Raw genomic sequence first — 27,321 nt, forward strand, 5'->3', positions numbered from 1 at the left:
GGTTGTATAGATGCATTGCCCAATCTACCCAGGGCTCCGTCCAGTAAGCAAAAGTAAGCAAAGTGGGCAGGATCCTCCCAGGGGGGCTCAGTCAGGGTTATGAAGAGGGGAAATGCAGAAGCTCCAGATCCGGGGGCTGATTCCCAGGGAGGCACCCGGCCAAGTCCTGCGATAGAAAGTCAGGGTCAGTGACCCCTAAGACCCAGGCAACAGGTCACAAGTGACAGCTCCTGCCTCCAAGAGGCTCCACCTTCCTTCTCCAAGCTGCCCTGCCCACCCCCAGGGACTCTGGGACCCAGAGTTGGCCACAAAGCTGTGAGCACATTTTCCTACGCCAGTTCCATTTAGAAAGTTGTGGCCATTGCCCTGAAAAATAAATCCTAAAGCCATTAGTTATGATCTTTTATTACTTTTAGTCTAGACTTGAAAATAGGCTCTCAGCACTCATGGGGAGTTCGGTGAGCGCCAGACACGGCCCCCTGTCTGAGCTCACTCAGCCCAGCAGCACCCACCCCACTCTCCCATCCCCCCAGAGGATGCACTCGAGGGGTCTGAGCTCTGTGCCACACAAACTCAGAATTTTCCCATTAGGGACAGCAGGTGTAAAACCAGGACAGTTCACAAAACAGGCTGAGATGGGGTGGTCAGCGCCAGGAGAGCAGTGACGAGGGGGTGGCAATTCCAGGCTCCTCTTCTGTTTTTACTAGTAAATCGTATACTATTTACTGTGGTCAAGGACAGTGACAAAAATTAGATTTTTTGTTATTCACTATTGGACATGAATCTGAACAAACTCTGGGAGACAGTGAAGCACGGGCAGCCTGGAATGCTGCAGTCCATGGGGTCGCAAAGAGTCAGACATGACTTAAGCGACTGAACAACAACAAATTGAATCAAAAACAGAGAGCTGTCAAAGTCAAAATCTTCTGCAAGAGAGTCAATGATAGTAATAAAAACAGATTTTATAAAGTGAACGGTACCCCCTTCTCAGTGCACAGTGGCACCCTGTACTCCTTCTGCATGTTCATGCCAGAGGCCCCTTGATTAAGGTTCTCATGGGCCCCTTGGCCCCCACTGTTCCCTTCCTTTCCTGGTCTCCCTGTTACCACATGTCTGTCATCTGTAGTCAAGTGGACATTTATGTGCCCATCACAGCCTCTGTCACAGGGGGAAGCTACTGCCCTGGTCAGTCTGAGCTCAGAAACAACAGGAGAGAGGTTTGCCCAGTGGCTGTGCTGAGCGTGAGGGGTCTTTGTAGGAACGTCCCATCCGTGGACCACTTCTCCTGACTGAGTGAGCCAGTCCATGAACGAGCTCCACCTCGTTCCCCCTGGTGTTGTGAATCGGGACCGTGCGCAGAGCGAGTGTGAAGTCCTATGGCCGGAGTGGTAGGAGAGGCCTCCCAAGCCCAGCCTGTCAGAGGTCAGCCTGTGCAGGCAGCTGTGCTCCTGCAGAGTCATTCAGAGGCCGTGGCAGCTGTTGGCACCTTTTCCCATGAGGGTGGAAGGATAAGGTGATGAGAGTTTTTGTAAATGCTCCCTGGAAGGTAGTTTGTCTGTAGTAGTCACCTGAAGAGCAAGGCCACTTGCACACACGAGTGAGAGGTCAGCCTCCTCCAGCTCCATCACACTGCAAACAGGAACCACAGTCCCTGTGGAAAGGCAGCCGGGGCCATGCCTCCTCCTGTTACAAACGAGGTGTCGGGCGCAGCAAGCCAGGACTTGTTCATAAGCATGGACGTGGGCGCACAGAGAAACTGACCTTTACTCTGAACCTTTGTTTCCAGTCTCTCTTCTGTGATTTGAATGTCGTATAAAACTCATTCCCTTTGAACAATGGTGCCCATCAAGAAACACTGTCCTCCAGTGGCCCTTCTTGTATTTAAATTCTTCATAACTAGAAGGACTTCCTAACTAGGGGCTGGCCGGTCGGATGACATGTGATCACAGCTTGTTTGAAATCCTCTTTTACTCCCTGTCGTTGAGCAAGCACTTTGTTTTCAACAAACCAATTGTCCAGCTTCCTGCAAGTAAAAAGGATGCAGTGGTATGTGGCTATCTTCCTCATCCAGGCCTGCAAGGAAGTCCTGCCCCTTTCTAACTTTTCCTTTCAGAAAGATCTAGCCGCCAGAGGTGAAACTGTGTGATCAATCCTGCTCAGCACATGGAATTTCTGAATCTCAGGCTCCCTAGCAGATAACAAAATCAGAACTTCCCATACTCCCAGCTCTTTTAAGTGTCCACCCCCAGTGCATGCTTAGGTCATCAGAAGAGGGAGCTATCCCAGAAGCACCTCCCCGCCTCCGCCCACCCTCCCAAACACACAGTGGCAGCTCCTTGTTATTAAAACAGTTCCTGTTTCTCTTTCCCAGGAGTTTCATTCAATAGTGTTTACACTCAAATTTGGAGAGTCTTGCTGCATCTGGCTGCGGACCCCTATCCAGATGTTTCTGACTTGGCTATGAAAGTGCTCAACAGCATTGCCTACAAGGTACGTGTGAAGGCGCTCTTCACGAAGCTCTCCAGACCCTGGTTTTCAGTTATGAATATTCATGCAGAGAACTTCAGGCACGTTCAGGTCTTCACCATGGTTTAGGAACTTCGAACAAGCATTTTGAATCCAGAGGTTCACGAACTCCATGTGCACGTAGCTTGTGTTGGGGCATGTGTCAGTGCTTCTGCTTGCCCACATCAGGTGGAGACGTGTGTGTGCCCTGTAGCGACACCCTCTCTTCCATTCCCAGCACCGGTATCGTACGACTTCCCTTATTCATGACCGTTCTGATAAAAGGAAACTCTTCCAAGAACCAGCTTTTGGTTTCATTAGTACAGTTGACTCCTGCACAAACACAGGGATTAGGGCACCAGCCCTGACCCCCTGCAGCCTGTCTCATCCACATCTCCGCATCCCTGGATTGTATACGACCACAGTGGGTGTTTATTGGAAAACACATGTGTTTAAGTGGACCCGTGCAGTTCAAATCCATGCTGTCTGAGGGTCAGCTGTGTTTCTCTGTTGTTTTTCATTCTCCATTGTATTGATACCAGCTTTTAGCTTTATTGCTTCATTTCTTCTGCTTACCCTGTTCAATTTTCTCTTCTGATTCTAGTTTCTTACAATGGAAGCTTAGGTCATTGATTTTAGTCCTTTCTTCTTTAGGGACTGTAAACTCTCCCAGTTCTTCTCGTGAGCTCTGGGAATTATTTGACTTTTCAGTGGTTCTTTCCCCACCCTTATGGATTTTCACCCCGCCCTCAAGCGAAAGTAATCACAGATTCAAGGAGTCTACCCTATAGACCCTGGAAGCCCTCTACTCTCTGCCCTGCAGATTCCATCCACCCCAGTTTCCATGCTGCTCCTGTCTGTCCCCTCTGCTTGCCGCACTGCCAGGCTATCTGCGTGCCCTCCCCTACCACAGCCAGGTCTGCGGGAACTGCCTGCAGGCCAGGAGCTGGGCAATGAGTTCCCTTCTCAGAAACCACAAGCCTGCAGTACCCAATGTCCGAAAACAGCCATTTCTTTCTTCCCAGCTGGGTATGGCAACCTGCTCCAGTATTCTTGCCTGGAGAATCCCAGGGAAAGAGGAGCCTGGCAGGCTACGGTCCATACGGTCACAGAGGGTCAGACACGACTGAAGCGACTTAGTACAACGCACACACGAATCCAGATCCTTGGTGTGCAGTTAACAGGGACTCCTCTGAAACACTCCCTCCCCCAAGAGAGAGCAGCCAAAAGCCTCATTTGGTGTCCTGAAGCCTGACTATGTCAGGATCCAGTTAGGAAACTCCTGTCCTCGTCACCCTCATCTCTATAGGGTGTTTGCCCTGAATTAGACTTTCCCGAGTTCTTGTGAGGCAACATGTTTCTGGGAGAAGATCTGCAGAGTAAGAAAGTGCTCAGAGCTGGAGACAAAGCAGGCGTCTTACTGCAGGCCCAGGCTCCCATGACAGAGACTGCCCCCGTTAACTGCAGGGAGGCAGGGAGCACAGGTGGGGCTGGTGTGTGCACACGTGTGTGTGTCCCTGCAAATCATTTCTGTTTGCATTGGGCTAAGAGGATACATCTGAGCTAGAATCTGACTGTTAACAAGATGTTTGCTGCCCTCCGAAGAGTTGGCCTGTAGCTGTGACCATGACCTCCTGCCATTGCCCTTCCTCTTCTGGACTCAGCACTTGACTTGGGCCTTCATCAAGCCCATCTGCTGGTCCAGTGACCCCAGTCCAGCATCATGGAGGGGAAAATGACAGGGCATCTCAACACCCTGAGAGCCATGGGCAAGTGCGCCCACAGTCAGTGATGCTCCCAGCAGGGTCCTGAGGTCTTGCAGACCCACGCTCCATCCTCCTCCATAACAGCCCAAACCTGATGCCCAGCAGGCACACCGGTGTTTCTGTGTTACCCTTTCCTGACTGTATGCTCTCTGTGAAACGGCAGCTGCGACCAGCCCAGAAAGGGGCCTCTCTGGAGGGTATCTCCCACACCTGCTCCCTGAGCAGCCTCTGTCCCCACCAGGCCCACAGGCAGGTGGGTCTGCGTGACCACTGCCCACTCAGGCTCATCGCTGCAGCTCTGCAGCAATGAATGTTTGCTGCACAAATAAGAAACGTTAGGCGAAGAAGCATCATCTAAGCCTGAAACCCTACAATCAATCACCAGTCACAGGGCTTCCCCAGCCAGTGGCACGCCCACCTCTCAGGATTTCTAGAACAGATGCAAAACTAGAGCTGTGTGTGGCAGCCTTCAGTGTGAAATGCATTGAAGAAGCTCGGCTGTCTACTTTGCCCTCAAGGCCGAGAGAGAACAAGCCAGGATTGTGCGCCTCCGCCCCCGGAAAGAGCAGGGAGGCTGAGTCAGTCACTCCCAGCCCACACCTTCTTTCCTTTGGAGCCTCCTTGGATGGGGGCCTTCAGGATGGGGGTCCCTGGGGAGATAGCTCTGTGGGCTGCAGCTCAGGCAACAGCAGATCCTCTGGGCTTGGGGAGCCTTTGAAAGGTCATGGATTCTGCTAAAGTCTGCATTTCAATCCAAAGTCTTTCTCCATCACCTCCCACTGATTTCCTGGAAATTTTGAGGAGGCACCTAGTTTCTTAGCTTAAATTTCTTTTCTTCTTTTAAACCTCTTAAGGGATCGTTTGGCTCTCAGGCTTTGTTGGGGTTGTGTGTGTGTGTGTGTGTGTGTGTGTGTGTGTGTGTGTAGGTCAAATAATGTAAATAACAGAGCAAAACAAACATGAACAATACAACTTTTATAATTCAGAAAACAAAAAAACAGCCTTTTAATAGGCTGATTATGATCCAGTTCTAACTGTTTTCATTTCAAAGTGAGGGTTTATCTGGAAAACATTGATATTATGTTGGTGGTTTTGTTTTCTATAACTTTCTGCCTGTGGGCTGAACATAGGTATGGCCTTCATAACTGCCAAGAGGATAATCCAGAATGGGAGGGTCCTCCGTGAGTGGCCAGTCCAGGGTTCTCCTGGAACACGTGCTCATGGGAGACGGGGCACAGATCTGGGTCTCGTCTCTATTCACAAAGTGCTGCCCCCAGGTGGTTGTTCTGAGTCTGCCCTGAAATACAAAAGAACAGTGAGGCCAAGCCTGGGCAGGCTCCTTCTGGAGTGCCAGCTCTGCCCAGGAAGCTGTCCCTGCCAGGGGAGCTCCTGCCCCAGTGGGAGCCTGGGCGTGCCCCGTCCTCATTAGTCATGGTGCAGTTTAGTCACCGTATTTGTCACATGGGCGTGGGGGATGCATCCCTGGAGCCTCACTGGAGCAGGTGAATACCTTCCAGAAGAGCTACAGAATATCACTTTATCTACAGGGTGACATTTCGGGGGAAATTTTCAAGTAGACCTTCCATTCCTGGGAGATTTCCTCAGCCAAAAGCCCTTTTCTGTGACTTTGCAGCCACTCAAAAGCAGCCACCAACCTCTGCTTGTCTTGTAGCCTCAGGTCGTCACAGTGACCACCCCTTCACTTGTCACTTTGCTCCTTCAGGCCACAGTGAACGCCCGGCCTCAGCGCATCCTCACCACCTCCTCCCTTACGCAGTCGGCGCCTGCCAGCCCCACCAACAAAGGCATCCACATCCACCAGGCGGGGTGAGTGGTGGGCAGCCCGCCCCCCGGGGTCTGGGGAGGTTCCCGACACAGCCTCCCCGGCCCTGCCAAGTCTGCAGGTTCTCTCTCATTTATCTGAGCCCCTCCTAGAATCCTTTCCTACCTTCATCTGCACAACTGTTCAGCAAAGCTGAACTGAACCTGACTCCATTCAGGATTTTATCCGAGGGTCATGTCTTCCAGCCAGTGACCAGCAGGTTGGAACCCTCCTCGAAATCGGTGTTCACAGGGCTGTGCACTGGATCCCAGCGGAGAACATGTGCCCTGCACCCTCCTAGGGCTGACTCACAGCCCAGCCAAGCTTGCCTCTGGCTGCACTGGTTTTCAGGGGAGGATGGTTCTTAGAACTTGTTCTTAGAATGGTTCTTAGAAACTGGAAGGGGTCATTAATTCAGCAGCAGCAGTTCAGGTTTGGAAGTCACATCAGCAAGTCAGGTGATTGAGGCTGTTCCAAACTGGTGACCCTCTGCCCATTCCCAGGCTCAGTGGAGGTTGCTTGGGGTTTGGTGTCAAAGGAATGGGCTCTGGGTAAAATGCAGTTTCTTCTTCCCCGACGGCAGAGGCTCCCCTCCAACATCCAGTGCAAGCAGCTCCAGCCTGACCAACGACGTGGCCAAGCAGCCGGTCAGTCGAGACCTGCCTCCAGGCCGGCCGGGCGCCACAGGCCCCGTGGGGGTACAGTACACACCCCACTCCCACCAGTTCCCCCGGACGCGGAAGATGTTCGACAAGGGCCCAGACCAGGTACAGATGTCGCTCTCAACACTAACTTCCGTCAACATTCAGTTACACCCCATAGGCAGGTGTAGTCTCTGCAGCTAAGTTAAACAAGGCTATTCAGGGGAGGGAGGAATTGGCGCCTTTGTCAGGGTTGCGAGAAAACATACAAGGGTGGACTCGGAAGCTGGGGCCTTGGGTCTTGTCGATACTGCTTGCTGCTGTCCCGGCCAAGTGGACACAATATAGAAGGGCATTCTGGATACACCAAGGACGCGTCTCAGCTCACCAGTGACCAGCGATTTTAATAGGAAGGTCACAGCAGCCTGCAGGCTGACTTTGGAGCTGGAGCAGGTGTTGAGGGTAGACAGGTGTCCACACCTGCTGCTAGCCCCGCCCACCTGGCTTCGGAGCCGCCTGCTTCCCTTGCCTCAATGGCCGAGGGACAAAAATGGCCACAGGCACCTTTGTCAGGTTTAGCCTCCCAGCTGGACTCTGCCTGAGTAAGCCAGGCAGGAGTGGCTGACCCACAATCCGTGAGTCCTGGCCCAGCAGCGCTGCAGTTCCCCCTGGCAGGCGGGAGGTAAGACCTTATTGCTGACCCCATCTCTCTGGGTAGCAGAGACTCCTCTCTGAGGCACTTCTCTTGCCCTGTCATGTGCAGTGAGGCCAACCCCTGCCCCGCCAGCCCAGCCCACATTGGTTCTACAGCAGGAAACAAACTGACCCACCACCCCACTGCAGCACCAAGTGTTTTAAGTTTTAATGTTTAGAAATCCCAAATGGCCCGAGCTCTGCTGCGCCCTTGTCCAGGAGCCACAGGGCAGGCCGAGGCCCTACGTGTATGACTGGCCCAGTGGGAGCGACAGCCCAGGGACCAGGCGGCAGAGGCCCCGTGTGGGGCAGCTAGACCCAGTGCTGAGGACCAGTGTCAGGCTCTGCAGCCCAGCCTAGCCCGGCCGTTTCCGGGGAACACTCTGTTTCTTTGCACAAACTCAGAGCCCCATTTTGACAGTCAGGGTTCCTTGGTCACCAGGACAGAGAAGTGAGGGGACCATAGAGATACTGTCCTCAGAAACCTGACCACTGACACCTATGCCTTGGTCTCCAGAGAGGGACTGTCTCAAGCTCACAGAGAGGGTTGGGGTTGCCATGACTAACTCTGTTTCTGTCTTCTCCTCTCTTTTCCAAACGCCCCAAAGACCACCGACGACCCAGATGATACTGCCGGGCACAAAAGTTTCATCTCGGCCACGATGCAGACGGGGTTCTGCGACTGGAGCGCGCGGTACTTTGCCCAGCCTGTCATGAAGGTAGCCATGCGTCAGCAGCTCTCAGGGTTTAAAGCCAAAATTCCCCAGCCAGCACTGCCCTCGTCTTCTCAGCAAGCGAGCATGGGCCTCCAGAGCCCCAGCCTCAGGCCTGGGTGTCTGAACCCTTCTGCTCTGAGCTCAAGGTCTGATCCCCACTGGCTTGCTCACTGTGACCCTCAGGGGCTGTGACTCCCACCAGCCCACATGCCATTGCGCAGGCCTGGCCCTGGGTCATGGAGTGGGGCAGGCACAGGGCTGCACAGGGCCCTATTGTGCCCACTGGCCTATTCCACCGAGCGTGGCTGTTAAGGGGACACCAGATTGCTGTCATGGAAGCTGGAATTAACAGTCAAAAAAACAGCAAAAGAAACTGACTTCACTTACCTGCTTTTCTGAGCTTGCCAGTATAAAATGTGTCATTTTGTCTTGATTGGCAAGGTCACCCAGGAGCTCCCCAGGCTTAAGCTGCTCCCGGCTTCAGGGACTGTCAGACTGAGCTAGCTAGCTAGGGCTAATCTGATTTATTCTGGGACACTGCCTTCCAGGTTTGATGATGTGACATGTCCTTTCACTACAGACTTGGGCCACACATTCAGGGTGCCAGGGTGAGACAGGGCAGTGCTATCAAAACAGAATCTTGGTGCCCATCTTTTTGCAGGGAGCACTGCAGGGGCTCATTTTAGACTTTGATGGTCTAAAGCACGTTCTTACCTTCCTTTCCCCTCATGCTGCTGCTACTGCTGCTAAGTCACTTCAGTCGTGTCCGACTCTGTGTGACCCCATAGACGGCAGCCCACCAGGCTCCCCCGTCCCTGGGATTCTCCAGGCAAGAACACTGGAGTGGGTTGCCATTTCCTTCTCCAATGCATGAAAATGGAAAGTGAAAGTGAAGTCGCTCAGTCGTGTCCGGCTCTTAGCAACCCCATGGACTGCAGCCTACCGGGCTCCTCCGTCCATGGGATTTTCCAGGCAAGAGTACTGGAGTAGGGCGCCATTGCCTTACCTTCTTTTCCCCTCATAGATAATGGAAAATTGAAAACTGCAGCTTATTCTTACTTGTGTATCAAGCTATATATCCAAGAAATTTCCAGAAAGAGTGTTCGGACTGTATTAGAGCTTTTCTCTTACTTTCCTGTTTCTCTGTAGTGATACTGGCTTTTGCCAATTACAAGACAGAATAATGGTTGTCAGTGCCTAAGGCAGGTGATAAAGGAAAAGCAGTCTCTCAGTAGCAAAAACTAGAATCCATGTAAATGCCCAGCAGGAGGAGAATGGTTAAAGAAGGTTGAAGTACTTGATATAATACTACTGGAGCTACTGGAAAATAAAACTTCGAAATTAGTAACTTAAGAAAATGCTCATAAAATTTCCTTAAAAGGGAAAAAAAACAAGATATAAACTGGCCACGAGATGGACAGAGTTTCCACACTTAGCACACATTACCTTTATAATCTGGAGCTGGAAACGGCAACCCACTCCAGTATTCTTGCCTGGAAAATTCCGTGGACAGAAGAGCCTGACAGGCTACAGTCCATGGGGTCACAAAGAGTTGGACATGACTGAGTGACTGAGCATGCACCTTTATATCATGGAAAAAATACATTAAAGAAATGATCCCAAGAGATCACTGAGGCCTGTTACAGTCAACCAAGCATGTTGTCCACACCTGGGTCGACCTGCTCCCCCTGATCTCTCAGGCTTCTTTGGCTAAGGATGGAGAGAGTGGGCAAACACGAATTTGTCTCAGGAGATGGTTCGTTGCTGGTGCTATGGGTAGCAAGTCATCCTTTAGATCTGTGGTGCATACTGTCTGCTTTGAAGTTAAGACGGGTGAGTCTAGTCTAGTAGTAACAGACATTCAGAATCCATGATACAGTCTTCTGCTTCACGCAAGTGTGGTCAAGCGACACAGACTCTAGGTGGCTGGTCCACCATCTCACTGAAACTGCAGTGACTGTAAGTCACAGAAGCTGCTTGGTAGGACGCTGAGCTGCTGTTCTCGAAGTCTCTGGGCATGCCTATTCTCAGTTCTTCCTGTGGGAAGAAGTGGCACAGGTAATCCAAAACACATTTTTCTTGAACATAGACACAAACTTGACTTTTCCCCTAAGGATCTGCTTTCCTTTCCTAGGCATCAGGTACTTAGAACACAGGTGCCCGCTGTGAGCACACATCAGCTAACCTTGGAGGAAGGCTCCTTGGGCGAGGGCTGCCATTTGTGAGGCCCCTACATATGTGTTTACATGTTTCACTCAGGTGCAAACCCACAGCCAGCATCTGCTCTGGGACTGAGCCATGCCTCCCTTTTTCTCAGCAAGTTCCCCTGCCTTTGTGCTCCTCTGTGTGTGTTCTAGCTGGAAGTGTGTCTGAGAATTCCCGCTGGGGAGGGTCCCGCGTGTCGCTAGCCTGGAGGAGACAGAGGCTGTGAGCCCAGTGGTCTGTCCCGCTGCATCATGCTGGCTCCCAAAGTGGACCCTGCGGTGCAATGAGGGGAGAAGGGTCCCCACAGGATGAAGTCAGCTTTCACTGTGGAGCCCGCGAGAGGAGCCAGGAAAACAGTTGCTGCATGCATGTTCTTTCTGACTCGCCATGTTTGTGATAACAAACTCCCGTTGGATGTAGCTCGAAATGACAAGCTTGAGGTGTTATGGTTGAAAATGAAATTGTTACAGTGAGTTTTGTCTGTAATCCCTGTTGGCAACTTAGGGTGCTTAGGACTCAAGTGATTTCTTTTACTTTAATTAGAGACCTTTTCCAAACTTTAGAAGAGGACATGTTTAATCTCATTGCTTTTTTTAAAAATTTTATTACTTTTTCCAGGTGGTATTCATAAGGGCCTTCTTTTATTAATGTAATTAATCATTGAATGACACGTTTGTGCAATAAAATGCATTAGGAACTTTTTTATTACCCTGTTTCATATGCAAATTAAAGATAGCTCAAGGCTAGGATTGTACCTCAGCAAGGACAGAAGAACCCCAAACTCTAAATCACTTCAGAGGTAAGCATAGGAAACTACATTTTCACCAGATAACATAATTATGCCCAGTATTTACAGTCACGTGCAACTAATGGTTAGTAGGATTGAATCCTCAGAACATGACCGTAATGACAGTTTGTGCTGACTTTTTATCAGTCCACAGTCAGATTTCTTACAAGTCTATGTGACCAAAAAGAACTACATTCTGGACTGTTCTCCTTTGATTGATGGTACCCCCTCTGTCTTCTCTGGTTTGGTTTCCAGAGTTCATATCTTACTTTAGGCAGGATATTAAAAATGGTCTGTCTTGTGTTTAAAAAGTAGAGGCATACTGAAATTTGTTCTGATTATAAAAATAATATGAATTCTTTTTTCATTCTCAGGTTGGTAAATTTCAAAGATTGATTTCTAGCAAGAGGATGGATTACCGGAGGGTACAGGGTAATAGAAAGTCTCACACACTATGGGTGGCTGGTGAAACACTAGCTTGGTATAGGGCAGTTCAGTAGTAGCTATCCAAGCTATAAATGGGTAGGCCCTAGAAACCAGCAGTTGGAGAAAGAAATGGCAACCCTCTCCAGTATTCTAGTCTGGAAAATTCCACGGACAGGAACCTTGTGGGCTACAGTCCATGGCATCGCAGAGTCAGACACAACTGAGCACAGCACAGAAACCAGCAATCCCACTCTGAGGAGCAGATCGTAAACCCACTACTGTACATGGATATGTAATAACTTGTGTCAAGAAATGCTGTTACACATTATTTGTAATAACAAAAAGTTTGAAAAAGAAAAAGAGAATATTAGTAAGGAGACAGTTAAAAATGATTCATCTGTGTAGTAGACATAGACATTAGTCAGTAAGCTTCATCTCTGTGTGAAGCCTTAATGGGATGTCCTTGATATAGTAGGTCACATAACACGATGGTCCAAGACATGTGCACAGATGTTGTGGTTCCATAGATTTGTGTAAGCATCAGAGGAAGCTTGGAAGGTGACTCTTCATGTGGTTTCTTCTAGAAGGTAGGACTGGAAGCAGGGCAAGGGACTGTCCTTTTTACATTATATACTTCCAGCTCTTTGAATTTTTTAGAAAGAACAATTTTTTGTTTCATAATTCAGGACAGATTAAAATATAACATTTAATTACAAAAAGAGCTTTATAAAAAAATAAGAGCAAATACTTCTTGTACTTCCATTTCATTGTACGGAGGCAGCATTACTCTGTTACCAAAACCAGTCAAAGACATTAAAAGAATAAAAATCTACAAGCCAGTATTCTTCATGGACATGAACCCAAAATCCTTAACATAATATTCATAAATAAAATGCAGCAGTACATAAAATAGATTCTACACTGGTGACCAAGTGGATTCTATCCCAAGAATGCAGAGTTGATTCAGCACTTTTAAATTAATCCTATAACTGTATCAACAGACTAAAGAAAAACCATATGATCATCTCAGTAGCTGCAGAAAAAGGATTTGATGGAATTCAACAGCCATTCAAAATAAAAACTCCTAGCCAACTAGGAATAGAAGGAAACTTCCTTACTCTTATACTGGGTGCCTACAGAAAACCTACAGTTAACATATCTTCACTCATAAAAGACAGTGCTTTTTCTCCAAAACCAGGTGTATGTAAGGCAAAGATGTCTCATCTTACCATTCCCATTCAGCATCCTCCCAGAGGTCCTACACAGCAAGGCAAGAAAAGAAAATGTGTACATATGGGAAGGGTAAAATAAAACTCTATTCACAGTTAATATTGGATGTATAGAAAACCCTAAGTAATCTGAAAGATGCTGCCAGAATAAGTGAGTTAAGTAAGATTGCAGGATACAAGGTCATTATACAAAAATCTGTTTATTTCTGTATGAATGATTGGAAATTACAATAACATCCAAAAAAAAATCATGAAGTACTTAACTTAGCTACAAATCTATAAAAAAAAAAAAAGGCAAAATCCAAATGGTGAAAAATGAAAAACATTGATGAAAAAAATCAGAGAAGACTTAAATCAGTGAAGACCACATTCATGGGTTGAAAGACTATGAAGTTCAGATGTCAGTTCTCCTTAAACTGATGTATATAGAGCAATGTAGTCTGAATCCAAATCCCAATAGACCTTTTCTTTTCTTTTTTTTAAATTTATTTATTTTTAATTGGAGGATAACTGCTTTATAATATTGTGTTGGTTTCTGCCATATATCAACATGAATCAGCCATATGTGCCATCCCTCTTGGACCTCCCTCCTGGCTTTTTCTTTTTAATCAACAAGCCTATTCTACAATTTATGAGGAAAAGCAAAGAAACTAAAGTAACCAAAACAATTTTGAAATAGAACAAAGTTGGAGGACTTTTGTTGCCTGATTTCGAGATTCACCATAAAGTTAAATAATCAAGACGTGGAATTGGTGAGAGAACAGACACATGGATCAACGGGACAGAACAGAGTCCAGAAATAGAGTCACATCAGTACATCCTATTGATTTTCCATGGAGGTATGAGAACTATTCAGTTCAATGAAAAGAATGTGTCTTTCCAGCGGAGTGGCACCATGGTAATTGGACACCCATTTGCCAAAAGTAGAAATTCAGTCACTCACTCACACCTTGTACAATAACTCACTTCTTAAATGTGAAGCTTGGAACCATGGAACTTGTGGAAGAAAATCTTTCTGACCTTGGGTTAGGCAGTAGTATCTTTAATAAGGCACAAAGAGCACAGGCCACACAAGAAAAAGTGGCAGATTGCTCTTCACCAAAAATCAATAACTGCTCTTTGAGTAATCCTGTTAGGAACATGAAATCATGAGCCACAGACCAAAAGAAAATTAAAAAACACATATCTGATAAAAAATCTTGTATCCAGTATATATAAGGAATACTCAAAATTCCATAATCAGAAAACAAGTGGCCCCATTAAAAACAATGGGCTAAAGATCTGCAGACACTTTACCATAAAAAGTACCCAGGCAGCGAATAAGCTTGAGAAAAGATGTGTAGCGTCACAGCAGTTATTCACAAGGGAAGTCGAGTTACCACAATGAAATAGATACTGCACATCTGTTAGAAGGGCTAAAATTTTCAAATCTGTCAATACCAAGTACTGGCAAAGGATGCAGAGCAGCTGAAACTTTCATACTTTGCTGGTGCAAAGGCAGAATATTGCAAGCACTTTGGAAACATTTGGCCCTTTCTCATAAATTAAACACATACTTACCATAGAGCCCAGCAATCCTACTCCTAGATATTCACCCAGGAGAAATGAAAACGTCTGTTCATTCAAAAGCCTGTACTCGAATATTTACAGTGGCTTTATTCATAATCACCAGGAACTGGGAACAACCCAGATATCCTTCACCGGGTGAATAAACTGCTAGAATATTTCATATGATGAAATACTAATTCACCAAATGTTTTCTAAATAAACTGAAGCATACACATTATGGATGAAATTCAGCTGCGTTACGCTCAGTGAAAGAAGCCAGACTTAAACTGTACAGTTCATTTATACGGCATCTGGAAAAGGCAAAGCTACAGCGATGGAAAACAGAGGTGGTGCTGGACTTGGACTGGGCGAAGGGCCAGGCTACAGAGGCCATCTAGCAGTTTGGGGTGAAGGAACTATTCTACATGTCCATTGTGCGTGGTTACATGACCGTGGGGCCTGTCAGAACTCAGAACTGGGCCCCAAAGGGTGAGATTTACCGCATGTGAATTGCATCTCAGTCACCCTGATGCTTTGTGAGGTGTGGTCACATGATAAAAATGCCTGTATTTAGGTATCAGAACCTACAGTGAATTCCGATCTGCCCTTCAGAGCTTCTTCCTTAGTGGTCAGTGGCCTTCAGCTTGGTAACTCCTTAGACGTCGTGCCCAGCGGAGACCAGTCAGCCCACAGCCAGTGCGCTCCCTCCCGGCACTGCTGACTCCGTCGTTGTTTGGGGAGGGTGGTTTGTTTCTGGTGGGAACCCAGGAAGCTCTTTGGTGGGGACTTCCATGACCTCACGAGCCTTCCAGGGGTCGAGCTTCAGTCCTGATAGCCACATGCCTGTTGTGGATGTTATCCCATGCACTTGAACCCCTTTAAATTCAGAGGCATTGAGGGTGTGCCCTGTGTTTCACAAATTCATCATATGAGGACCTGCTTACCTGGCAAGGCCTGCCATCAGGCTTCTGAGACCCTCTGGTCTTCCTTTGTTCCCAAGCCCAGGCTGCCCCAGTGACAGTTAAGGAACAAGGGGAATGCCGTCACCAGCCTTCAGCTGTCGGCTCCACGGGAGGCCTCAGGAGGTTTCAGCATCATAATTGGTTTTTGTCTGAGGAGAAGCCAGGTGTTAGGAATCCTCAGCGTGTCATGATCCTAATCATGAAACACTATTAGCCTCACCCACGTCCCTCCAGCTCTGCCGGGAGGAAAGCTCAGCACCGTCTAGGTCTGGGCTTCTGTTTACTCGGAAGCTTCTATTCAACCTGCAGAGCCACGTGGTAAGGGAAGGGGCAGGCAACTGAGCAGATGATTAAGAAGGGCTGAGCAGGAAACAGTCTGGTCCCTCCATCAATCCTCATCCTTCCCGGCCGGCTGACGCCTGCTGCTTCTCGCAGCCTCTGCCCTCTCCCTCTCCCCGTCTCTCTCCACCCACACCTCCCGCACTGCCCCCCTGCTGCCCGCCCCTGCTTGTCCTAGTGCTTCGTGGTGATTGTCCCCAGGACGGTGTGTGCGCTGGTTCCTGGGCTGCGGTTCAGTTCAGTTCAATGCTGCAAGTCCTTCCTGAGCTCAGCGGGGCCACTCCCCAGAGCTCAGCGTTCTGCTGCTTAGGACTCAGCCCGGGGCAGTGATGCCCGGCTGTGCGGTGGAGGTCAGTCTGTCTGAGGCCCCAGGGCGCATGTGGCCACACTCCCACCCACAGCTGCCTCCTGCCCCCTTCCTTCCTCCTGCCTGCCCTCACCACATGGAGAACTTCCTTTCTGTCTGTCCCACTCCCTCCCTGCTTCCAGACCTTTCCTCTAAACCTGCAGAAACCAGAGCTTCATTCTGATTCTGTCTTCTTTTCATCTGGAGGTTTTCTTTTTATCACTCTATGTTATTGGTTATCTGTAATTTCTTTTCCAGTAATCTCTGGATTGTCATGAAACAAAACCAACTGGTAAAAACCCACCATCTATCCCAAGGGCCTTCGTGGGGTTATGTCTACAACACTAACTGCTCTGGAGGCTCTAGGTGACTTTTCTTCTGTTGTCTCCGTGTCAGGATATCTTTGCTGTTTTGCTGGCTGTGGGTTTGTGATTTTTAAGAGAAAAAAGACAGGACTGTAGCAGGTTAATCCTGGAACACAGACCCCTCTGGTCTGTGCACAGGGATGAGATGAGGTTTCGAGTTGTTTGTGATCAGAGATAACACGGAGCATTTAAGAAGACACAAAAGTGCTCCGTGACCATTTCGTGTAATAACTGCTTCCCATCTTCTCAGCTGTGCTTGCACACACACAGGCACGTACACGTGACCACGTTCACCATTCTTCATCCTGATGCTTTCTCCAGCAGAGAAGATGACTTTTAAAATATTGAATATGGGCTCCCTCTGCCTGTGCAGTGTTACCTGGCTGAGTACAAGGCAGGTTAGCTCTCAGCCAAGAGGAAGTAGGGTTTTTCCTAGTTTATTTGATTCCTTTTATATCTGAGAACTTTACAGGTCTGAGTTCTCAAGCAGGCAACCAGAGTTAGGCAAGTTGACTGTATGACAAAGGAGATACATCGTTTTTACACGACAAGTGATTATGTTCTGAATATAGTAAACTTAAATCTAACTTACTGTTTGCTAAGTGTGGCCCTCTCCTAGACATGACCCAGATGCCATGAAGCAAGAAGGGCCCTTATCCAGGAAAGGGGACTGTTGCAGCTTCCACATACTTCATATGCAGAAGCTGGTGAAGGAGGGCAGAAGTTCCCAGGCATAGGTTCGAAGCTTCTTCCTCACTCTCCACCCACATGGAATCTGATGCCAGCTTTGCCCCTTTGCTGTGTTAGGTGGAGCCTGGCGGGCAGCGGCTCCTGCCTGCCAGGGGCGAGAAGGCCCTGCCCTCAGGCCCAGGCTGCCTCTCTGGCCCCAGGGGGCAGCACTACCGTGCCTGCTGCCCTCTGTCACTTCTCATGAGCGCGTTCATCTTCTAACCAAAGGCTTCGCTTCCCTTTGGCATCAGAATAAAAGCAAACCTCTCTGAGCACACCACATCTTTTTCTGATTTTGCATTTAAGGGTACAAAGGAGTCAATCTAGTGTCCAGCACAGCAGAGCCCTTTATCTCCCCTCCTGCAGGAAACACCTGGCCCTTATCTCTGCACCTCCCCCTCAAATTCTGTCTGCTTTGAAAGCAGCCCCCTCGCTGCCCTGTCAGAGTGTGACAGCTTCTGGCCTCTACGGTTGGGCTGTCAGAGGCAGGGGCTTCCTAAGTCTCTGCTCCATGTCCCCAAGCCAGCCAGCCCTCCCCCGGGTCCCGGGTCCCAGAACCTCCACACCCAGCTGTCAGCAGGGTGCAATGCCCCCAGCACAGGGAGGGAAGCAGGTTCAGGAGCTTGGTGACCACCCTCTGACTGTAAGGGTCTGCTCTGACTGCTGTTGGGCACTGGACCGACCAGAGAACCAGGTTTCTTCTGCACCTGCAGAGGGGGAACCCTCTCATTTGGAAATAATTGTCTTAATTTTCTTTTTTTTAATTGTTGGAGATTCCGGAAGAGCATGACCTGGAGAGTCAGATCCGCAAGGAGCGGGAGTGGCGGTTTCTACGGAACACCCGTGTCCGGAAGCAGGCGCAACAGCTCATCCAGAAGGGTAAGGGGTATCCCCAGGGGCCACCGCGGGCAGTGAGCCGGCCCCCACTTGCCCTGGTGCAGGCAAGGAACGAGGCTGGCGGAGATGCTCCAGGGAGGAAGGGATGCCGCTGTGGGGCACCGCTCACCTGCCCGGGAAGGCCTTGTCCCCGGGGACTTTGTCCCCAGGGAGACATGGAGGCTCTCTGGGATCATGGTCCAAGGAAGCTCCTGTCTGACTGGCAGCCTCTGGGACAGTCGTGACTTCTGCCTTTTGTCATTTCCAGAGAGAAGGGAGCAAGCCCTCTGCAGCCCTGGGGTCCACAGCAGGGTGGCCTGTGTCCTCACCATGGGGACAGAAGACAAACATCAGGCCCTGGTTGTATTTGCCTGGACCCCACATGGCCCCCAGATAATTGCTCCCTATTACCCCAAGCCTGTATATCAGTCACATTTTGACCAAACCTTTTACTAAATTTGCCAACAGGTACCCTAACTCCCCACTTTGCATACCCTCCAGCCCCACCCCACCTCACCAGTGTGGGGACGTGGGCTGCCACAGGGAGGGCTGCTGTGTCATGGGTCCCCCTTATGTCAGCAGCAGCAGCCCCCTACCCTCAGGCACTGAGGCTAGGTGGGAGGGGGCAGCCAAGGGGCTCCACCCTGTGGTTAGGACAGGGCCAGAGCACTGGGCAGCTCCCCCACCCAGGGACGAGCCTTCTCCTCCCTCTTTCCCAGCAGTACAGCCCCCAGGGCCCAGGAGCCAACTCAATCCCACATCTGTGGGTGGGCTGGTCTTCCAGCTCTGCCTGAGTCCTTGTTGCTGGGCCAACTTTGGGCAGTGGACGATGCTCCCTGGCTACTGCACAGAGTAGATAAGCAGACTCCTCACACTTTTGTGGAATTATTTTCATGACCTTCTCTCCCTATAGTGTCAAATTCCCTTGATTATTAAGGGTTACTTTTTTTTTAATTTTTTAAAATTTATTTATTTATTTGGCTATGCAAGGTTTTACTTGCAGCAAGCAGGATCTTTTTAGTTGTGGCGTATAGCATGTGGGATCTAGTTCCCTGAACAGGGATCGAACCTGGGCCCCCCACATTGGGAGCATGGAGTCTTAGCCACTGGACCACCAGAGAATTTTTTTGTATTATGAGTTACTTTTTAAAGTTGCGGCTGAGGACCCATGAGCCCATCCCTACCTGCAGGCAGCCTGGAGGCGGGATCTCATCTCTGGCCCACCTGCCCAGGCCTGGTGCCCCCTGAGCACTTCCAGAAGCAATGCCATTTCAGAAGCACTTCGAGCGCATTCACAGTGCTCTCATTGAGATGCTCGGGTCACATTCCATTAATGCAGGGTCACTTCTGCTAAAACCAATCTTGGTTGTTTGTAACTCACCTCTATGAGGGCGCATTCTAGATGTAAAGCCCCCAGGGATGTAGAATTCACAGTCTGCCAGTTTTTCCAGGAGAGCTTGAGCCGCCCAGCTTGATAGGAGCTCTTTGAATTATGGTGTCAAGGACCTATTTTCTTGGAAGTCTGTGGTTCTTTAGAACCCCGGGCCTACCAAAGGGGACAGCAGGACAAATTGGTTTCCCTGTACCCACAGGCGGCCTGGGAGCCAGTCTGCTGCACACAGTGAACATCTGAAGGCAGTAAAGGCCACACTCTGGGCTGGTGTTGTTTCGGTCAACATTGCACAGGGAGTGAAATTAGAGCTGGTCATTTGAGAACCAACCAGGTTTTGCAGACAGAAAAGAAAAAAATCATCTTTGTAAATTAGGGTCAGGGGTTCTCTTTTCCAGTCTTTGTGGGGAAAAGATCTGTTTGTCTGACACACACCAAAAGGAACTGCTGAGCTGCTGGAGACCTTGGCAAGTGAGCTTGCAGGCAAGAGCCTCACCGCCAGCAGACGTGGGCAGAGAGGGCAGGGCCACTAGCAAGGCCACGGCCTCCTGCACTGCCTGTAGCCCTCAGAGCCTGGACTCTGTGAAGTGGTGGTTTCATCTGAGGCCAGCCCTGTGCTGGGAAGGACGTGAATCATGGACTATCGCCTACGGGCCCAGCAAAGTCATTAGACGAGTCCGTGAGGCCCCAGGAGATGAGCTGGAAAAGTTAATGCCACCTCCCCTATCTGTGACCCCTCCAGCCAGCCCCCGTGATGCTGCAACCTCACCATCGTGCCCAGATCTGTGCGTGCATGCAGAATGCCTGCAGTGACTCAGGACCTGGGTGTCCCTTCATCTTTCCTGGGTCAAATTATACGCCCTCCCTGGGGAACCCATGGCTGAGGGGGAGGGCATCTCTGGGCAATAGTTAAACGTTCCCAGGCCTGTTTGCCTGTTAGTTTAACCACATCCTGATAATTGAGTGGTTTTCAGTGTTAGCTTTTTTAGCAAAGGGAGGCGAAAAAGCCTGAAATCGTGGGTGATGGCAGCTCACCCAGCAGGTGCCGGGTTCACGAAGCACGAGCACCACGGTCGCTCTCCTCTGTGTCACCCAAGACCAGCTGCCAGCGGCCAAGGAGGGGGTGACCCCGGGGCTGAGTGTTGTGGGGGCTGCTTGCCCTCCACGACGGGCAGGTACAGGGGCCACACGCCTGGCTCATCTACATGAGCCTGCATCCTTCTGCAGATACGTGTGTGAACCCATCTGATGCTCCCCACACTGGTATCCTCTTTTCGTTGCTCTTCTAGAGCTCCTTCAGGGCCATAGCAGTTTTTCCTAGGTACCTGTGTTGGGGCCTGGGGAGCAGATCCCCATTCCATCCTCCATGTGACTCTTGATCAGCTGTCTTTCCGTCATTTCAAGGTTCCCGCCTTTCCAGACTGGAGGCCCCCGCCTCCACACAGGAGTTGGCTGGGTTATGGACAGTGATGGCCGAACCAAAGCTTTAGCCTTGGGTCTGAGTTCCGAATCGCCGCCTTACTTTATTCCAAAATCTGTGACATTCTTTTCAGAAAACCTTAACCCGCATGCGCTGCTCTGAATATTGCCGACGGGCTGTCGTAAGCGTGAGTCGGATGCCAGCCTGTCTGCACAGAGGCAGCCCCACCCTCAGGAGCCCGCCCACACTCTGCCTCCTGCTTCCCTCTGGGCCCCTCCCAACCCCCCAGATGCGACTGGCTGGCGTCAGCCTTGGCAAAACACAGCAGTGACGTTTACTGCAAATTGAGGCCCATCGTCCTGTGTTTCCCTCGGCAGGTATCACAAGACTGGACGACCAGATATTTCTGAACAGGAACCCTGGAGTCCCCTCCGTGGTCAAGTTTCACCCCTTTACGCCATGCGTGGCCGTCGCTGACAAAGACAGCATCTGGTACGGGGATACTTATGGGGCTGGCCTTTCAGCTGGAGAACAAGTAGCCCCAGGGGGTGTGGGCAGGACACCCCCACCCCGTCCAGGCGTGGAAGCGCCTCACCCCAAGCCTCTGGGCTGCTTCGGGGGTGGAGGCTAGAGAACTTGCCCGCAGATGTCTCTCCTCCTGGTGCTGCCCACACCCTCCCAGGGCTGCACTTGGCCACGTTGCCACGGGCGCTCCAGAGGCCTGACCACAGTTACATGTGGCCAGGACCGGAGCTTCAGGCACTAAGATGGGGCTGTTCCTGTGCAATGAACAGAGAGCAGAGCACAGGGGCTTGTTAGGACCCCCCAGTGACAGGGCATGTGAGGGACCCGCTCAGGTGCAAGGGCAGCAAGTGTGCAAAGGGAAAGCGTCAGTAACAAGACACCACTTTAACTCATAGCGACTGTTGCCCTTATGTCGCTGAGAAAGTGCACACTTGATGGGAGAGACCATGGGGATGATTATTTTTATAGCTGATAAAATGGACAGAATTCTTACCTATTTGTTATTCTTCTCCTTTTTTATACATAGCATAAAATTTACTGTCTTCTCCGGTTTTAAGCTTGCAGTTTAGTGGCATTGAGTGCTTTCACCTTGTTGGGCAGCTGTCACCACCGTCCACCTCCAGGACTTTTTCATCACCCCAAACTGAAACTGTGTCCGCATTAAACACTGACTCCCCCTCCCCACTCCCCAGGCGCAGCATCCACCACTCAACTTTCTGTCTCTGGAAATTTGTGTGTTCTGGGAACCTCAAATGAGTGGAATCATCTAGCATTTGTCCTTTTGTGATTGGCGAATTCCACTTAGCATCCATCCGCAAGGTTCATTTGTGCTGTAGCAGGTGTTAGAACGTCTTCCCTTTTAAGATGGAATAGTGGTCCAAGTGTGTGGATCACATTTTGTTTCCTCCTTCATCCATCAGTGGGCACTTGGGTTGCCTCCATCCTTTGGCTGTTATGAGTGACACTGCTGTGACCTGGGTGCACATCTCTTGGATATGTACACAGAGGTGGGATCCTGGACACGTGGTACTTCAGTGTTTAGTCATCTTGGGGAACCGCTCTTGTTCTGCGTGACGGCTGCACCATCTCACATTCCTACCAGTAGGGCACAGGGTTCCAGTTTCTCCACTTGTCCTTCTCTGTGTTTGCTGATGGCTGACCTGCTGGGTGTCAGGTGGTATTTCCTTGTGGCTTTCATTTGTTCCTCCCTGATCATTCTCCGTATTTCTCTCTTATTCCCGGAAGCTTTTGGGACTGGGAGAAAGGGGAGAAGCTGGATTATTTCCACAACGGAAACCCTCGGTACACAAGGGTCACGGCCATGGAGTATCTGAATGGCCAGGATTGCTCCCTCCTGCTCACAGCCACAGGTGAGTAGGGTTCCCAGGGTGGACACCTAAACCCTGATGCAAAGGTGGCAGGGGACAGGTGCAGGACCCCAGCACAAATTGGCAGCAAGGTTCCTGTGACCTCCGTTGTTTCGTTTGATAAAGGGGACCAACCAGTCCCAAGTGGAGGCCACCATCATGACAGGCACACCTAGGGGGAGAGGTCCTGCTGGCAGCCCTCCCCAGGAACACAGAGTCCAGCCCCAGCCCCAAGGCGGCCCCCAGCAGGCCTCAGGCAGGGAGGGGAAGACAAACCCCACAGTGGTGCGGGAGCCAGTAGGGTCTGCGGGGCATTTGACAACGGGTCACAATGAGCCTATCTGAGCTTCAAAGAGGATGCAGAGAGGTGATTCCTTGGAAACAGCAGACATGGCAGAGGGACCAAGGGCCCTCTGGGAGTCAGGTCCCAGTGGAGAAGCAGCATGAGGCCTAAGTTCTAGATCAGGGAGACTTCACGTCTCAGCGGAGATTGGGGCGGATCAGCAGATGGCAAAGCCAGGGACTCTGCTTGACGCGAGTTCCCCAGTGTGTCCCCAGGTGACCTTGAACTCCCTCTGCAGCTCAAGGCCAGGTTGTCCATGAGGGGCTAGTGAGGCTAGAGAACAGGGTCCTGGGAACAGCAACACCAGGAGGAAGGAAGGAAGGATAGACAGACCAGCAGACAGGTGGTGGCCCCACACTCAGGCCCACCTGGCTGCCCATCTGCTGGAGAACACTGGGACGTCTGCCCCGTCCTGGGGCTGGTGAGGCGGGGAGGGGCGTCCCACCGGTCTCCTGAGTCATGTGACGGGGTGAGGAGAGAGGCCCTGTCCCTGTGAGAGACCAGCTCTTCTTGGCAGATGATGCCCGCGGCGGTGGGGGAAATCGGGAATGCTGAGGCGGGGGCTCCACCCTGAAGCCCCAAGTCAGGTCAGAAGAGGTCTCACACTGCCTGTGTGTGGCTCCTCCCCAGATGAGAGAACCGTCTGTCCCTCGGGCTGCCTGGTGTGGGCCTGAGCAGCCCCGTGTCTTCCGGCACCCCCAAGAAAGGGGCCTCCTCCCCTTCCCAGAGCAGCCAGGCCTGCGTTTTAATCTCCTTTCTCCTCTCCCCAAGATGACGGTGCCATCAGGGTCTGGAAGAACTTTGCTGATTTGGAAAAGAACCCGGAAATGGTGACGGCCTGGCAGGGACTCTCGGACATGCTGCCCACCACCCGAGGTGGGTGCTCCTGGGGTCCTGCAGGAAGTCGGTCCACTCGGAGCCCCTGAGTCCCGACCCAGCCAGCTTCCCTCTTGGGAGGCTCTGCTTGCAGCGAGGTGAAGGGGAGGGGGTGTGTGTGTGTGTGTGTGTGTGTCTCTTGCCGAGTTCTGAGCAGCCCGCAGCCCCTGTCCTTGGCTTGAAGCGTGTGTTGATTGTGAGAGCACGGGCACGGCGGGGTCTGGGGCTGCATCCTGTGCCCCTCATACACAGAGTAATCCGCTCTCGGTGAGGAGCACACAGCGGGCACCCTGGTAGTGTCTGGTCCTCGGCAGAGGCCAGTGCACCGCCTGCCCGCTCTGGGCTGAAGGAGGTGTGGCTGCAGTGTCCACCAGACCCCACTCTGTGTGCTGCCTGTTGGTGGGCACGGCCACGCCACGGCCAGGGTGAGAGACACCATTATCGGGAGGTCTGCGCCCCTCAGCCTGGCGCTCACTGTGTGAGCATTTATGTGGCCATCGGTCTGGATTTCCAGAGCCACCCTCCAGTGTGATTGCAAAGCCCCTGATGGAGGCAAGAGCGGCTTGCTGTTCATCGCCCCACCCCCCTCCACCCACCTGGGGTCTCTCCGTGGCCTTGAGAAGCAATCAGGTGCTTGCGTGGCTGCTTCTCTCTCCTCCATCTAAGTGCCCTCAGGGGCATGGCCAGCTCCACAGCAGACACTTCCTTATATGTTAATATTTTAAGTGTTTTTACATTTTCTTCAGAGACAAAGTAGTTGTGTATCGAATCCCGCAAGCCCCAACACAGCCGTGTTTGTTGCCTGGGCCCCTGTGAGCCCGGTCCTGTGCTCCCGTGGATGACAGCTGCCATCACAGGGCCCCTCCATCCCTCTCGCTTTTCCCTGTTCCCTGCCCTGCAGCGCCCCCACCTTCCACACGCTCAGCCACCGGCCCCACCCTAGGCCTGTGCTGAGGCTCCAGCAGTGCAGGCGGCTGACGGCCTCCCCGTGGTCCTCAGGTGCTCACCGTCACATCGCAGGATATGCTGGGCAAGATGAGTCACGGTCTTCAGTCCTTAGCTTCCGGCTGCCATCCCAGCAGGCAACCTGTCCCAGGCTCCCGCCGTTCGCAGACCCCTGTGTGGGGAAGGCAGGAGCTGGTGGAGAGCAGGGTCAGGCTTCCAGCTGGGCCAGAGGATGGGAAGGTGGGGAGCCCACTTGTGGCCCAGTGAATATGCTGTTGTCTAGCCTTTTCCTTTTACAACGGTCCACCTACCTGTAGCCCCCAAATACCTGCCACCCCCAAATGATGTATCTGTGGTTTATTTGCCCACAGCGTCGCTTGCCTTTGCTCCAGTGAAGGTGAGAGGAGCTGCCTGTCCAGGAGTCAACATGCAGGTGGGGTGACGGGGTCTAGCTGAGCTGACAGCAGCACAGCCCTGGGGCACCCCTGCCCTGTCGCCCCCAGACGTCACCTGTGTGTGGGGAGCTGCTCCTGGCCCAGGTGTGCGCCGCAGCCCTTCCTTGTGAGTGGGATCCACTGATGGAGACAGACGTGTGTTTCCTACAGACTCCTTCCTACTGGACCCGCCCCCTTTCCTGGGTCTCAGAAATCTCCCAGGACAGGCGTTGTTGGTGAGGGCTGGTGAGGGTCTTACCTCCAAGTCTTTGTCAGCAGGTGGGGTGAGGGGGTCTTGGAGCGGGCACTCCTCGGCAGCTAAGCCAGAGTTCGTCTGACCGGGCAGCAGTGGACTTAGCAAAAAGGAAAATGTTACTTCCTCGTTGTTTCTGGAGGAGTGGAAGGTAGAAGGGGCAGGGCACCTGGGAGGCCAGCTGCTTTAAAGGGTCAGGACAGGAGGGCTTGTGTGTTGCAGGGCCCAGGAGGGGCGCCCTGAGAACCAGGGACCCCCGCACCCTCCAGCCTCCACAGCTTCCCTCTGCAGCACAGGGACTGCAACCCCAGCAGGGCCAGAGAGACCCCAATTATAATTTCCATTTCAGGAGCTCAAGCTCAGTAACCAAGGGGTGAGGCTGGTGAGTTTCTGGCCCCTCTGCCAACTTCTGGGTGCCTTCTGCCCATTAGTACCTGCTATCTTTCTCTTCACTCATCTTGGCCTCTGACAACAATCACAGAGCTGTTGGTCGTGATTCTGAGGGGAGAACTAGCAGCTTCTAAGGCCATTGCTTATCAGCGTCTGGGGGCCCCCCTGCAGCGTGAGGCCCTTCAGAGTCCTGGCTGTGGTCCTCCGGGACCTTGTCAGGCAGAAGCAACAGCCCCTACTCCCTGCTCCAGATTACCTCCCGGGCATATGAAACTCCCTGTGCTGCACAGGGAGGTCCTCCGCCTGGTCTCGGGTCCCAGGCAGCCTTGAGCTGTGTCGTGGGGATGAGGCACCCTGAGGGGAGGGGCTGCCGTCATCAACTCCTCCACGCACCTGTGACAGGGGATCCTACACAGCTCTGCACCCTGCAAGGCCCAGCCCACCTTGTCCTTCAGCTCCAGAGGTCATGGGGGTCTCGTCTGTGAACACTGGCATGTAAGGCACTTGGGAGGGAGGACTTGGCGCCCCCTGAGCAGTGGGGAAACTCTGCCTGTGAGGTTCTCCTGTGTGCTCTCCAGCTCAGAACTCACTCACCGGGTCGCTGTCGTGGCAGCCTGTTTGCAAAGATCTGAACCAGTGGTTTGGGACTAAAGAGACTGTTTCTTGCAGGAGCCCTACTCCTGCCTTTTGGAAGTTGTGTGAAACGTGCAGGGTCTCCGCGTCATCTTAGCATGCCCCTGACTCACGTGTACATGTGTACCCAGGCATGGACACGCATGCATGCATGTGCACATGTGAACACGTATGCTCCTGTGCATGCTCGTGCAGTTAACTTGGGGACACTCCCCTCATGGGGATCCCCTGCGGTCAGGAGAACTGAAGTCAGTCTGGGTCCCTGGCCATCCCCTGGAGCTGAGTGAGCCATGTTCTGAAATAGAACCAGTGGTGGTACCACCCGCCGTCAGGCCAAGGTGCCCATAGTCACCTGGACATAAGCACCATTCCCCAGAGGACTCCTCACCGACCCGGGGCCTCGTGAATGAAGAGCCGTCCTCACTCAGGACCTAGACAGAGGGTTACCTCCGCTCCTCCGGCCGTGGCCAGTGGGTCAGCTCCTGCCAGTTGGGCCACACTAACCGTGTGTGTGACTGGCCATTAACTACCCCTCGCTGGAAGTGCCACGCATGTCAGGCCACGTTTCCCTTGAGTCTCAGCACCTTCTGATTTCCCATCTTGAGTCTTTTTTTAGCCAAAACCTCCAGTTGTTGAGTTTTCAAGTTCGTAGGTACTTTGGCCCTTGTCTTCCAACTGCAGCCGTGGCCCGGGCCACTGTCTGCCCCCCCAACCCCACCCCGTTTCCTTCATGGTGCTCCCTGACTCTGTGGTGTGTTTAAGTCTGGCTGATTTGGCTCTGGCTGGCCGG

General features: G+C 51.6%; 1 protein-coding gene across 6 annotated transcripts in view; it reads left to right on the top strand.

Annotated features, from left to right (window-relative positions):
* The window catches only part of RPTOR (regulatory associated protein of MTOR complex 1), a 325,171-nt gene that overhangs the window by 284,983 nt on the left and 12,867 nt on the right, over nucleotides 1-27,321 (top strand). For 5 of the 6 annotated variants that reach the window (XM_006064164.3, XM_006064165.3, XM_006064162.3 and 2 more), the window contains 8 exons: nucleotides 2,372-2,490; nucleotides 5,995-6,098; nucleotides 6,677-6,860; nucleotides 8,036-8,146; nucleotides 17,853-17,958; nucleotides 21,143-21,257; nucleotides 22,536-22,660; nucleotides 23,772-23,876. In XM_006064164.3, the coding sequence (XP_006064226.1) occupies nucleotides 2,372-2,490; nucleotides 5,995-6,098; nucleotides 6,677-6,860; nucleotides 8,036-8,146; nucleotides 17,853-17,958; nucleotides 21,143-21,257; nucleotides 22,536-22,660; nucleotides 23,772-23,876 (969 nt within the window). Of the gene's footprint in view, nucleotides 1-2,371; nucleotides 2,491-5,994; nucleotides 6,099-6,676; nucleotides 6,861-8,035; nucleotides 8,147-17,852; nucleotides 17,959-21,142; nucleotides 21,258-22,535; nucleotides 22,661-23,771; nucleotides 23,877-24,875; nucleotides 25,164-27,321 lie in introns of those variants that run through there. The other variant, XM_044938670.1, reaches the window with a different exon arrangement.

Source organism: Bubalus bubalis, chromosome 3 (assembly GCF_019923935.1).
Source record: "Bubalus bubalis isolate 160015118507 breed Murrah chromosome 3, NDDB_SH_1, whole genome shotgun sequence".
Classification (NCBI taxonomy): Eukaryota; Metazoa; Chordata; class Mammalia; order Artiodactyla; family Bovidae; genus Bubalus; species Bubalus bubalis.